The sequence below is a fragment of the Thamnophis sirtalis genome, unplaced genomic scaffold (assembly GCF_051295495.1).
Source record: "Thamnophis sirtalis isolate CommonGarterSnake01/CBP01778 unplaced genomic scaffold, rThaSir2_p1.2 scaffold_4, whole genome shotgun sequence".
Taxonomy (NCBI): domain Eukaryota; kingdom Metazoa; phylum Chordata; class Lepidosauria; order Squamata; family Natricidae; genus Thamnophis; species Thamnophis sirtalis.
Window position 1 is genome coordinate 124,272,801 of NW_028261384.1, and position 13,298 is coordinate 124,286,098.

The 13,298-nt window shown below is 38.2% G+C and overlaps 1 protein-coding gene across 1 annotated transcript; it reads right to left on the reverse strand.

Annotated features, from left to right (window-relative positions):
• Positions 1-4,524: 4,524 nt before the first annotated feature.
• LOC148046376 (vomeronasal type-2 receptor 26-like) lies at positions 4,525-13,070 on the reverse strand. Its single transcript, XM_087714709.1, has 7 exons — positions 13,028-13,070; positions 12,645-12,813; positions 11,423-11,714; positions 9,731-10,585; positions 7,804-8,031; positions 6,468-6,594; positions 4,525-5,636 (listed from the first exon to the last, which is right to left on the reverse strand). Exons 1-7 carry the CDS (start codon positions 13,068-13,070, stop codon positions 4,714-4,716), a joined length of 2,637 nt encoding a protein of 878 aa, XP_087570835.1. The 3' UTR covers positions 4,525-4,713.
• Between the last annotated feature and the right edge of the window lie 228 nt (positions 13,071-13,298).

Below are 13,298 nucleotides of genomic sequence, written 5' to 3' on the forward strand. Positions count from 1 at the left end.
TAAAAATGAAATGTGGATAGTTGTGAGGAAAGGAGAATTATTTATTTCCAATCAAAGAGGTTGCCTATAGGGACAGTTGCAGAGAAAGTGGATACAAAAAGGGAGTTTATCCTCGGTGCGCAAGTGTGTTTGTGCTGATTCTAGGGTGAGATTTGAGGGGCGTGGCTGCCTGTACATGTTGACCCACATTGGTTAAATCAAGTGTTATGGATTGGGTCACTAACTTTAAACTGTGAGCATTATAATTATGTTTTCATGTTAATTGAGTTTAGTGTGTTTGCTTATGTATCTAATTTATAATTTGAAAAAAGTGTTTAATGAATTATATTATGTTTTCTGTGAATTTAAAGGATCTTTGATTCTGTTAACTAAGGACCTGTTTTGGACAGCTGTGTTAGTTAACATGTGAATCCCTGTAAAATATTTCTAACAGTTATAATATTTATGAATTCTTTCCACAATGGAGATGTTTGCATCAAGGCTGAGTGACAACTTTGTATTCTAACTTGTAGAGGTGGGTTGCTGCAGGTTCGGACCCGGATCTGGTGAACTGGTAGTAGTGGTGGCAGGAGGTCCTGCCCACCCACCTAGACACTTCTGCGCATGCACAAAAGCATTTTGTTCATGTGGTTATGTGGGAGCACACCCAAACTGTAGTAAAAATATTGGCAACCCACCACCTGAATGAGTAAATATGTCTCCCTCTGGTTGTCCTTATTAACTGTGAATTGTTCTTCAGTTTGGATCTTGGTCATTCCTATGTGATACCAGCTGAAGTCTGGAAATGACACTGAATTCGGGGACCCACTGGTTGCACAGTTTGCCATCTTAGCACTGGAGGGAGTTACATGGCCCCAGATTCATCCAACCTGGAGGTCCTTCAAATAATTGCTGCTAAATGAGCAGATGGCAGCTATGGCTAGGAGATCCTTTGTACAACTTATTTTTGCATTGGTAGGCCCTGATCATAGCTACTCATGCCCAAGTCACCTCCATATTGGATTACTGCAATGCATTCCACATGGGGCTGCCCTTGAATGTGGAAGCTTCACCTGGTAAAGAATGCAACAGCACTTTCACAGCTAAAACGGCCCATGCTATACTTCTGCTCTTTGAGCTCCATTGATTACCAATTCAATTCAAGGTGCTGGTTTTGATCCATAAAGCCCTTCATGAGACGAGGCCAGGCTATTTTATGGAGTGCGTCTCCCTGACTACATCAGGTCACCTCATTAGATCTGCCAGAGAATACATCCTGTAGGGACTGTCATATAAGGACATGCGCTCAGTGGTTTCCATGCAATTGAACTTCTCTGTTTGTGTTTCCCTGCTTATGGAACATTCTTTGACCTTAAAATTAGATGAGCCATCCTGTTTTATTCCTGAAAGCCCTCAAGAACTGATTTTATTATCAAACCTGGGGCTCCCAGGGAATGAGAGCTGCTAAGCCCCGCCTTCTTTCCCTCTGGAATGAGAGACGTGTTTAGATGGCTCTATTGCTGAGATGGCTATTTTTCCTCCCTCTTTGCCTAGAACTTGTAGCTCTGTTTTTATATTTACCATTTATATGATTTTTATATATTTGTATATCTATTGTTTTTATTTGTGGTTTTAATTTTTTGTTCTGTATTACTGAGAGCTGCCCTCCATATGGGGTGGGTGGGTTTATAAATTTGATAAATAAATAAATAAATAAAATAAGGGATAAGATGGCAAAGAAAATGATCCAAAAATTGCATAAATATTGTAAGCAGAAGTAACATCACTCCACAGGTCTGCAAAAAAAAATTTTTTTCAAGTGCTGTTTTGGTTATTCCACGTAATCTTTATGTTTTTTGATGCGCTGAATCCAAAAATGACCTCTATGTTGTCATTGGACATCATGTTTCCTGACAATTTAGGTAACTATTTTAAATAAGGCAATACCTCAAAATAAATGGAAATAGACTTATAAAATTAAAGTTTTATTATAATATTTTCATTAAAATCCTTTTTTGAACTGAAATGGGCTCACCTACACATGCTAATCTTGATTCTTCTTCCTTGTGAGGCTCCTCTTGGTGCATTTACACTAGTCAGTAGCATCTGGACTCTCTCTTTATGAGGCACTCAAACTTTATCTTGATCTCCAATTTTTAGTCCAAAGTATGCAAAGTATATTTTTTTCACAAAGTCTGTAATATCCTGCTGTTGCTTCAACACTGTATGTTCACCACAGATGAAAAAGAAACTGTCTGGCCAATTAATACACTTTCGCGGAACAATAACATAATGGATGAAGAATGACAAGCTAACATGAATTTCAATGAAAAAGTGTAAACAGCCTAGAACCAAGAACCTGATGATGATTCATGCACAAGTGTGGCATGCAGGAGAGAGCAGCTCTTTGTCTGTACACGAGACGTCACAGTTCTGGCCACGCCCCCTACATGGACCGGAGATGCTGCTATCTGCCCTGTGTCTCCCTCCCACTGGATTCTTCAGGAAAGATTAACCCCTTCTACCATTAGAAGCACAGACTTAAAACTTGCTTAGATTATGTATATATTGCTGACCATCAGATTTACAGTGCTATATTTTTTTACATAACTCAGACAAAACCTTTAGTGTTATTTCAGCATTTTATATCTTAAATGCACTTATGTGAATTAATTAATAGTAATTTGGACTTTAAATTTTGTTAAAAACCCATAATATAAAAAATACCAAAAATTAAAAAAATTGATAAATTTGAAGACAATTTTGCATGTTGTGGCATATCGTCTAGCAGTTTTTTCAATATTTGATTTGTTTTCAGCAGACTAAATTAGATGAAAATAATCAAATAGCTTTTTAGTCACAGACTTGTGTAATGAACCATTTTTTTGTTGAAATTCCTGGGCAGAAAATGTTTCCACAAATACAGAAGTAATTTGGTTGGCTCAACTTATCCTCTTGTATAGCAGAGCATAACATTCAAGAGCTGCAGTAGTGGAGTGGTTAGAGTTCAGTACTGCAGGCTACTGCTGGCTGCTAGCTGTTCGGCAGTTCGGGTCTCACCAGGCTCAAGGTTGACTCAGCCTTCCATCCTTCTGAGGTGGGTAAAATGAGGACCCAGAGTGTTAGGAGCAATAGGCTGACTCTGTAAACTGTTTAGAGAGGACTGTAAAGCACTATGAAGCAGTGTATAAGTCTTAGTGCTATTGCTATTACTCTTTCAGTTTCCAAAATTTTGAATATAATCCCGTCCCATAAATGTAAAAAATGATATTAGAAAGAAAATGTGTTGGAAAGAGGGTACCAATAAATAGATAAAGATAAAGACAGGTGTGCTAGTTGTTTCCAGCTCTAGGGGCTGTGCTCATCTCTACTTCTAAGGCAAAGAACCAGCATTGTCTGAAGACTCCGTGGTCATGTGGCATGACTCATGAAGGATATGGAGGTGCTCAGAGCACTGTTACCTTCCCACCAAAATGGTCCCTATTTTTCTACTTGCACTTTTTACATCATATTCTACTCAGTATCCAGAATGCAGCTCTAAAGGTGATCAATAGCATTAAGTATCTGTGGGTGCAAACAATTAACAATCTGAATTGGTCTCTCCACATGTCATCCTGAGTGAAGCAAACCAGCACCTGCATTTTCTGTGTCACATGAGGAGAGCACAGCTTTCTCCTTCTGTCCTGGTCACTTTTTACAGAGACGCGATTGAGATCATTTTAACAATCTCTTCATCACTGTTTGGTTTGGTGGTAGTGCCTCAGTCAGAAAATACATACAGAGAGTGGTAAGGACATCCAGGAAGGTTATAGGAAGGCTGCTTCCTATTATTCAGGATACTGCTTATAAGTGGTATAGCATTAAAGCATTGTTAGAGACCCCACACACCCACTTTATGGACTGTTTCTGTTGCTTCCCTCTGGGAGGAGGTTTTGAAGTATTTCTACCAGGACTAGCTGATTCTGTAACAGCTTTGTTCCCTATGCCATCTATCCGGTAAACTCGCAAGATTTGTTTTTCTCACCCTGTACATTTATAAATCCAAACTAGACTGTATTATTTCTCTGTGTCATACAATATATTTGGGTATATGGGCATGTGCTAATTTATTTATTTACTTATTTATTTATCATCTTTATATAGTGTATTTTGGAGAAGATGACCCTTTGACAGCTGTATGGAATGAAATTTTATTTTAATGTATGCCAATTAGCGTACATTTCAAGTGACAATAAAGTTATTCTAAGTTTAAGTCTAAGTCTAAATATATATTAGAAAAAATCTTACTCAATAAACAATATCAGTTCTGGAAAACCCAAGCACTTTATTTCTGAACAAAGAAGTCTTCATCTAGAAAAAGTTCTGTACATTTTTTTCTCCTTGTTATTGTGTATTTGTGAAGTTTCTTACATTAAGAACCCAGAGGGCATAGTAAGAGCAAATTTGCCTTTAAACTTTGCCCAAAGCCTTGACTTCAATCCTGAGGGCACTCAAGGTTGACTCAGGCTTCCATCCTTCCAAGAATGGAAGGATGGACCCAGATTTTGGGAGCAGTATGAAAATAATGCTTACATAGTAAACTATCCAGACGATGCTATAAAGCACTATGGGGCAGTATACACATCTAAATGTTATTGCTATTAAAAAATGGGAGAAGAAAACTATTCCTGAATGAAATTCTTTGGCCGATTATTTTCATGTTCTTTTTATAGCATCATAGAATTCAGCCATCATTCATGTTGCTCTTGAAATCACATCATTCTTTTTCCTAACTAGCTGATCCCTCGTATTCAGCTCTGGCCTCAGTATGATAATGTAGCACTTGGGCAGGAAAATGCAACCTAGTAAACCACCACTTGAAGCCAAGATAGAGAAGACTTCCACACCCACCATGGATTTCCCCTTGGTGCTCAAGTACGTGGGCACAAAGGACACCCAAACACTGCAGAAGACCAGCATGCTGAAGGTAATGAGCTTGGCTTCATTGAAAGTGTCGGGCAACTTCCGGGCAAAGAAGGCCACTGTGAAGCTGATGAGGGCCAGAAGCCACATGTAGCCCAGCACAAGGTAAAACATGATCTCCGAGCCTTCGTTGCATTGGACTAAGATCTCATCCAGCTGGGAATGCATGTCCAACTCTGGGAAAGGAGGAGAAATGGTCCACCAGACAGCACAGATGCTTGTTTGAATAAGGGAGCAAAAAACAATGACTGAGACGGACAGCCTTTTCCCCACCCACCACCTCATGCGGTTCCCTGGCTTTGTGGCCATGAAGGCCAGAACCACAGTGATGGTTTTGGCTAACACACAAGACACTGCAATGGAGAAGACAACTCCAAAAACTGCTTGCCGGAGCAGACATGTGACTTTCCCTGGACATCCGAGGAAGAGGAAGGAGCAAAGAAAACAGAGCAGGAGCGAGACAAGCAGGGTGCAGGTGATATCCCAATTGTTGGCTTTGACGATGGGAGTGTTCTGGTGGAAGATGAATGTCCCCATCACCAAAATTGTGATGACAGCAAAAGTAACAGCAAAGCCAGTCAGGACTTCTCCCAGGACTTCTTTGTAGGATAAGTAGGTGATAATTTTGGGAATACATTGATGGTGTTTCTCATTTGGATATTGCTCTGCGGGACACTTCTCACATTGGTTGGAATCTGAAAACCATAAATAAACTCTCTAAAAAGTCTACACCTTATATAGAATTAAGTTCTTAAAAATTATTCCATCCTGAAGTTATTTTGGGAGACAATAAACCTCTTAAATGTTTTGCTTTAAGAAAATCCTTTTAAAGTTTATTTTGTATTCAATGCAGTACGTTTCCTGATCAAGAGATTACACAATTAAAAAAAGAAATGTTTTTACTTTAAAAAGAAGAAAGAGAACAAGGCTGGTGAGAGATCCCAATCAATCCATGCTTTTCTTTAAAACCACCGTATTTTTGGGAGTATGCGATTTTGAAGAGGTGAACTAAAAAAAAATATTGCATTCTGCAGACCTCACAAACCACTGCACACCTCATTTGTTGTGAAAAAATAAGGCACGCAGAGAGTTTGAGAGGATTGCATAGTGCTCCTGGGACTGCATTTTTTGGTAGGGGGGCAAAAACAAGGAAAAAAATGACCCTTTTTGCCAAAAAATGCGCATGCATAATTTTTAGGAAGCTTGCAGAGTGCTCCTGAGGCCTGGGGGGGGGGAGGGAATGAGCAAAGTCCAGTCCACATTTCTCTCCTGTTTGCCCTCCCCAGTCCCCATGAGCATTTTTCAAGCCTCCCAAACCTTTTGCGCATTCATTTTTGTGAAGGGGCGTGGGGTTTCTGGAGGCCAAAAACCCTGTATTCACAGTATAAGATGCACCCAGATTTTCACTCACTTTTGGGGGGGAAAATGGTGTGTATTATGCTCTGAAAAATATGGTATATTCAAGAACCCAAACTTGGTTAGAACAAAATGTATTTTAAAAGAATCATAGATCTTTTTTTTCTTACCAATCATGGTGGAAATGCTTCCCTCTGAACACTTGACACAGTCATAGCAGCAAACCTGTTTTCCCTCCTCAATCAATTTCCTGTACCCAGGATGGCAGCTTTCTACACAGGTGGCAGAAGGTGGTGTCTAATGAGAATGGCCAGAGGAAGACATTAAAATGGATTAGAATCAAGCTTTGAATCAATCAGTCAGCAGTCACGGTCTTTAAATAAATCTAACCCCGCCCACCACAGTTTCTTGTAATTTCTAATAATGCAAAATTTGGAATTCCTAGGACCAATTGCTAGACTTAGTCAGAGGAGCATTTAAAATCTGAAAAGTCTTTGAACTGCTATTGAAAATTTGAAGACAGATCCAAATCCGGACATCTCTTCACATTACATAAAGAAACTTGAGATGTCCTAAAGATGACCATTAAAGAGTATGTTTCTCATGACCTTAATGAGCTGTTTTAAATTTGAATAGTAATAAGAAAATCCAAAATAAATTTCTGATGTATGGGAAAGAATGTTGAAACTTGCCGAGCTGACAGCCAAAATATTCCTGTTTAGCATTTGGTATCCTTTTCCAATTATTCCTGTGTTATGTTGCCACTCAAGGGTGGTATCACAATTTTCATTGATTCAGCTGATTCAAACTACAGAGTACTCATCAGTGGGAAAGTCTGTCTATCTGTCGGTCTGACTGTTTATCTATCAACCATCCGTCTGTCTGTCTGTCCGTCCGTCCGTCCGTCCATCCATCCATCCATCCATCCATCCATCCATCCATCCATCCATCCATCCATCCATCCATCCATCCATCCATCCATCCATCCATCTATCTATCTATCTATCTATCTATCTATCTATCTATCTTGTTAGATTGGGTAATGGATAGGCACACACAGGGTTAATGGTAACAACAGCTCTTTATTAAGTACAACAAGTGAGAACAATCCAGCGAAGGTTGAGTCTGACAACAGCCCTTTTATAATGAGCTGTCAGACCCTTCACCCAATAGGATTAAGTGTTATTTTTCATAATTTTTTAAAAGGAAAAAGGTAAATCATCCATTCAGTGTTACCTTGCAAAAGACGAATCTTCCACTTCACTAAGCTCTCATGAAGCCCCTGAACTCAAAGGGTCCAAAACCCCAGTGATCAGAGCTCCCTTTCCCTACAATCTGAAAGTGTAATGTAGATTTGAGAACTTCTTCATTTTTCCACAATAAAAGAGTGTTCTAACAACATTCAGAAGATATCAAATGATCTTGGAACTACCCTTAAATTACTGGTTTAAAATTCTAGAAATTTGATAAAATATCCCCATGTTTTATTTGGTTTGTTTAACTTACCTTCTTAAATTTGGGGTTCCATACAATGACAGATGTATTTATGGCGAAGTCTTCCTTTTGAGAACTCAGAGGTTCAATATGTCCAACTTGGACCTTCTGAAAGGATCGATTAGGGAAAGTAATCAAGTTGATGATATCGTATGCTGCTGCCAGGTTTCCATTCTCTTTGAAAGCTATTTCTTCCCCAACACTATTGTTGAAATGGAGGTTTTTCAGAAATAAACGAAGCTAAAAGATAAGAGAGACAAATGAGAAATTGGTGTCCATAGCAGGCAATACAATATGGGATTCATCAAACGGTGCTCAACCAGTTTTTAATGAACAATCAAACATTTGAGTTGAAAGTATTTTTTAATGTTCCAACGGCATAATTCTGTTTTGCAGGACTATATTCATATTTTTATGTTTAAGTATTACTAATAGATATATTTGTACATATATTTCTTATTTGTACTTCATGATGGATAAAAACAATTGCCAAGAAATATAACACAATAATAGAATAAAAGATTTGGAAGGGAACTTGGGTATGTTCATCTCTTCTTGTCCAACTCCCTGCTCCAGTGGGGAACCTTGTACCATTTCAGAAAAATAGTTATCCAATCTCTTCTTAAAATCATCCAGAGTTAGCACACCCACAACTTCTGGAAGCAAGTCATTCTACTGATTAATTGTTTTAACTATCAAGAAATTTCTCCTTAGTTCTAGGTTGGTTTTCTCCTTGATTATTTTCCATCCATTGCTTCTTGTCCTGCTTTCAAGTGTTTTGGAGTATATCTTGACTCCCTCTTCTTTGTGGCAAGCCCCTTATATATAATGGATATCACAGGAAAACATATTTATTGGAGTTCTATTCCAGAAAACACGATTAATAAGTTAAATGATGACCTTGATATATTAAATCAAATTTTCTTCAGGCATGGGACAGAAAATGCCTACACCAAACATATCTCAGAGAAAGACAAGTTTTGTCATTCTATCCTACCCTTGCCTTTCATTTCATCAATTATTATTATTATTTTGCAAAATTCTTCCTTCTGTCTACTTTGGTAAATTTTTCTTCTGCTACTCAACTTCAAAATGTTGCAAAATTGGAGTCTTTTATTGGATTTGAGAGTTTTTTGGGATTGAAGATTGGAAAGGAAAGAGAATGCCTCTGGGAAAAGATTACTTCCATATATCTAACATAATATCTGAAATAAAAATCTAAATTTCCACAAGGAATAAGCATTTTCAGAGATTACCATGAAGCCTCTATACAACTAAAATTATAAATTTGAAAGACAAAAAGAACAAATATAAAAGGTGGAAAGCGGGGCACCCAATAAAGGCAGAATATCAACAAATAACCCAAGGCTGCAAATATGAAATCAGGAAAACTAAGGCTCAAAATCTTGTGAGAAACAAAACCCTTCTTTCAACATGTAAAAAAGAAGAAAAAAGTCAAGGAAACAATTGGTCCACCAGTGGGAGAAAATTGCAAGAAGATGATGAGCATCAGAGAGAAAGAAGAACTGCTTAATTCATTTTTTGCATCTGGCTTTACACAAAAGGAAAAAAACAATCCAACCTATCAAAAACAGAACCATGAAAAACATATCAGGAACAGAACTTAAAATTAAGATATTGAATTTTTATGTTTTGAATTCTTAAAAAAATAAAAAAAATATACAAAGAATAAAATAAACAGCCCAAAGCATATATTTCAGTAGAGGGAAATATTCTGAAGATGGGCTCTAGCATGAGTCTGGAAGCTCGGATGAATAAATCTCTTGTGCCATTGACCGACCCAGATTCAATCTCTCATCATTATCCTGGGAGATGTATATTCATCTTCATTCATAAAAGTATACTTAATGAATTTTATAAATATTAAAATAACTATGCTATTATGGATACGTTCCCATTGAAAGGCAATGTAACTCACCTGCCAAGGTTGGACTTCCAGAAAATTCCACTTCTCTTCATTGCCTCTTGTCTTCTGCTTGGCTCTGGATGAATATATAGCATGGAGACCATGTGCTACAGCATACACAGCATTGTAAATACTGTAGCTCTGGCCAGACATCTCCATTTCAAAGACAGTTCCAGGGAGACTCCCCAAATCCTCTTTCCCAGTGCATTTTCTTTGGCCTGGTGCAAGTATACTGCTTATTGGAAATGAACAGATAAATGCGGCACTCCAGAACATAGGTAGCAAAGGGACTTCAGAGTGATATGGATTTAGTTTCTCCAGGTACGCTTGAAAGCCTGGTACCCTATTTGTGTGTAGGGCAAAAGACAAGCTGCCATTGAAGGAGAATGTGGTGAATGTCTTTGACTCAAAGACAGATGTGACATCCCAGAGAGCACTTATGATCCAAACCCTCTCTATTGGGCACCTGCTACCAATTTCATAGCCTTCAAGAATTATTCGTAAACCTTCTATAGATTCCATGTCCCCATAAACAAGTTTTACGTTGGTTTTACTATACCACAGGAGACGTCCTATGTTATTTAGATTACCCTTCCGTATGACACTGGGATTATAAGTGGTCACTCTTGGAACAAACTGAATTAAAGAAATGCAAATGTCACTCTGGATGAATTTTGGTCTCAGAATTCTGAGAAATCTCTCTCCAGTGGCATCTTCTGGAATGAGAAGATCAATCCAATTCCATCCAAAATATTTCAAGAGCTGAATAATCCCAGCATACTGGAGGTTTTCATTTGGAGTCATCCAAAAGAAAGAAGGAAACTGCTGTTTATCACTCAATGCCAGGTCAAAAGTGCCAAAACTGAGCTGCAGAGTGGGAATAATAATGATGTGCTTTTAGACAATGTACTGTTTTTGCAGATATGTCAACAAGAAGTAAGGAAGGACATTTCTTTTGGACCTTATTTTAATAAAAAAAATCCTGATGGGAGATATAAATATTAAATCTGGGGATCAACAAGTCTTTCCTTATAGCTTTTGCTATAAGACCTTCATTTGTTTTCCATTCATCACTTTTTAGACCAAGTCATCTCAGTTTTTGATTGTGCTAAGCAGAAATAGACAGCAGATAGCAGATAGGAATGGGTAAAAAATGTGGAGGCTTATTCATTAAGGATTAATTACCCATCTTGATACTCAAATAACTTTTTTCTGTATATTATAACGGTTTTATATCTATTACTTTACTGATCAATATATTTAAAATTGTTATGGCATAAAGAACAAGAGGAGAAAGTCCAATAACAAGAGGCATGCCCAGAAGATGGAGATACAATATCAGACACATTGCTACCATATCAGTAAATAATGGCTAAGTGACACTGAGAAAGAGAAGGAGGAGGAGGGGGAGGAGGGGGGAGGGGAAGGGGAAGTGGAAAGAGAAGGAGAAGAAGAAGGAGAAGAATGAAGATAGCAAGGACAGTTAAACAATTTCTTTCATACCAAATGAAATGTTTGCGCTTATTAAGAATTACTCCTGTTGCAATAGTAATAGATGCATTGCATTTCTCTGACAAAATAAACAAATAAAAACTTGATCTGCTTTTGAGAGATTACCCCCAATTTTGGTCCTCCAATAGTTTTTTTTTAAGTACCACCTTTTCCTCTTCCTGCTTGAGCATTTATGTGAGCCCAGATCCTTACCTGTGGAATTTTGTAGGCATTTAAGATGTTGGCTATCTGGATGGTGTTCTGGGAAGGAAGATCACCAATGACAGCCATGATGTTTTGGTCCTTTCCCTTTCTGTAATTGAAGGGGCAGTAGCTTCCAAGAAAGAGGAAAGCCAAAAGGTTCTCAGAGGCTTTCATTGCCTGAAAACCATTCTCATGTATCTTGGAGACCAAGGTGATGTTGGGTAACAAGTCCTCATTCATGTTGATCTCCTGAATGGCAAAACTGAAGGCTAGGACATGCTGTAAGTTTTTAGGCAATGGCCTGCAAGAAGAATTTCAATTAGTTCTACAATATTAATGTTTTTCTTCACCCCTAAAATGATATATTTGTCTGCTTGAATGAGTACAGGAAGTCCTCAGCTTACAACAGACCATACAAAGTTACAATGGCACTGAAAAAAGTGATTTATGACTATTTCTCACACTTAGAACCATTACAGCATCCCCTTGGTCACCTGATTTATATTTGGATGCATAGCAACTGATTCATATTTATGGCAGTTGCAGTCTTCTGGGATCACATGATCACATTTTGGGAACTTCTGACAAGCAAAGTTAATGGGGAAGCCAGATTCACATCACAAAATTTACTAATTTGAGAACTGTAGTGATTCACTTAACAAATGTGGCAGGAAAAGTAATGGGGACAAAAGCTTTGATTCTTAAATTTCAGAAGTTTAGATATTCCAGAAGTAAGGGAGGTTTAATGCAATTGCAAGGATTGTTTCATGTATGGAGGGCAACAATGCAACTGGAGGGCAGAAGCTGATGGATTGTGCCATCTATTAATGACAATCCAAATACTTAAGATATACTTGCAAAACTGGTAGGGACAGCTTGCTCATCTCCATTTCTAAGCCAAAGAATCCGAAGTCGTCTCCGTGGTCATGTGGCCAGCATGACTAAACGTCGAAGGTGCACCAAACGCTGTTACCTTCCTACCAAAGGTAGTTCCTATTTTTATACTTGGACTTTTACATGCTTTCAAACTGGTAGGCTGGCAGAAGCTGGGACAAATAATGCAAGCTCACTCCGCTACACAGCATTAGGGATTTGAACCGCCGAACTGCTGAACTTTCTGATTGATAAGCTCAGTCACTGAGCCTCTGTGTCCCTTATATCTTAAATACAATCCCCTTAAAAAAAACCAACCCTTGAAGGGCACATCATTTTCTTTCAAAGGAGTACTTGCCTTCCTCTCAAAGATCCTTCTGGAAATTCCATAAAGTGCAGTAAAGGCAATTCAGAATATATAGTAGACACAAATTCTCCAATGACTACATCACTGAAGTGAGCAGGGAAACTAAGCCGAAAACGAAGTTTCTTACTGCAGATGGGGTTAAAGGTCTTGTTGAAAGAAGCTTGGAGGAGAAAAAAAGAGAGTAGAAACCCATGGCAAAGTATGTGAGTCTCTTTGAATGCCAAAGTAATTTGGCTCCATTCATAAGAATGCAGCCACATCTTTTTCACCACACTTTGCCTGGGACAATGAAATTGACTCTCTATTGGTTTTATGCATATCTGAAGTTATAGATTACAATAATTATCATCTGAGTGATTCATAATGCCACCTACTGAGCCTCGTGGAGTTGTTGCTAATGGTAAACTTAAACTGCATTGTCTCCCTAGGTTTTGTGCATGCCCAAAAAATAAGTTTATTTACTTTAGGTAGATAGGCAATTCCCTTTCCCAAAGCTATTTAAATATTTTTCCAGTTGGAGAAATTATGTGACCCATCTCTTGACAGCTCCTCATCAGGAGAGAAAGAACTGATCTTGGGATCATAACAGATTTTGAGTCTTGCTTTCTCAATCCAAGGAAAGCAATGCTGATTAAAAGAACAAGA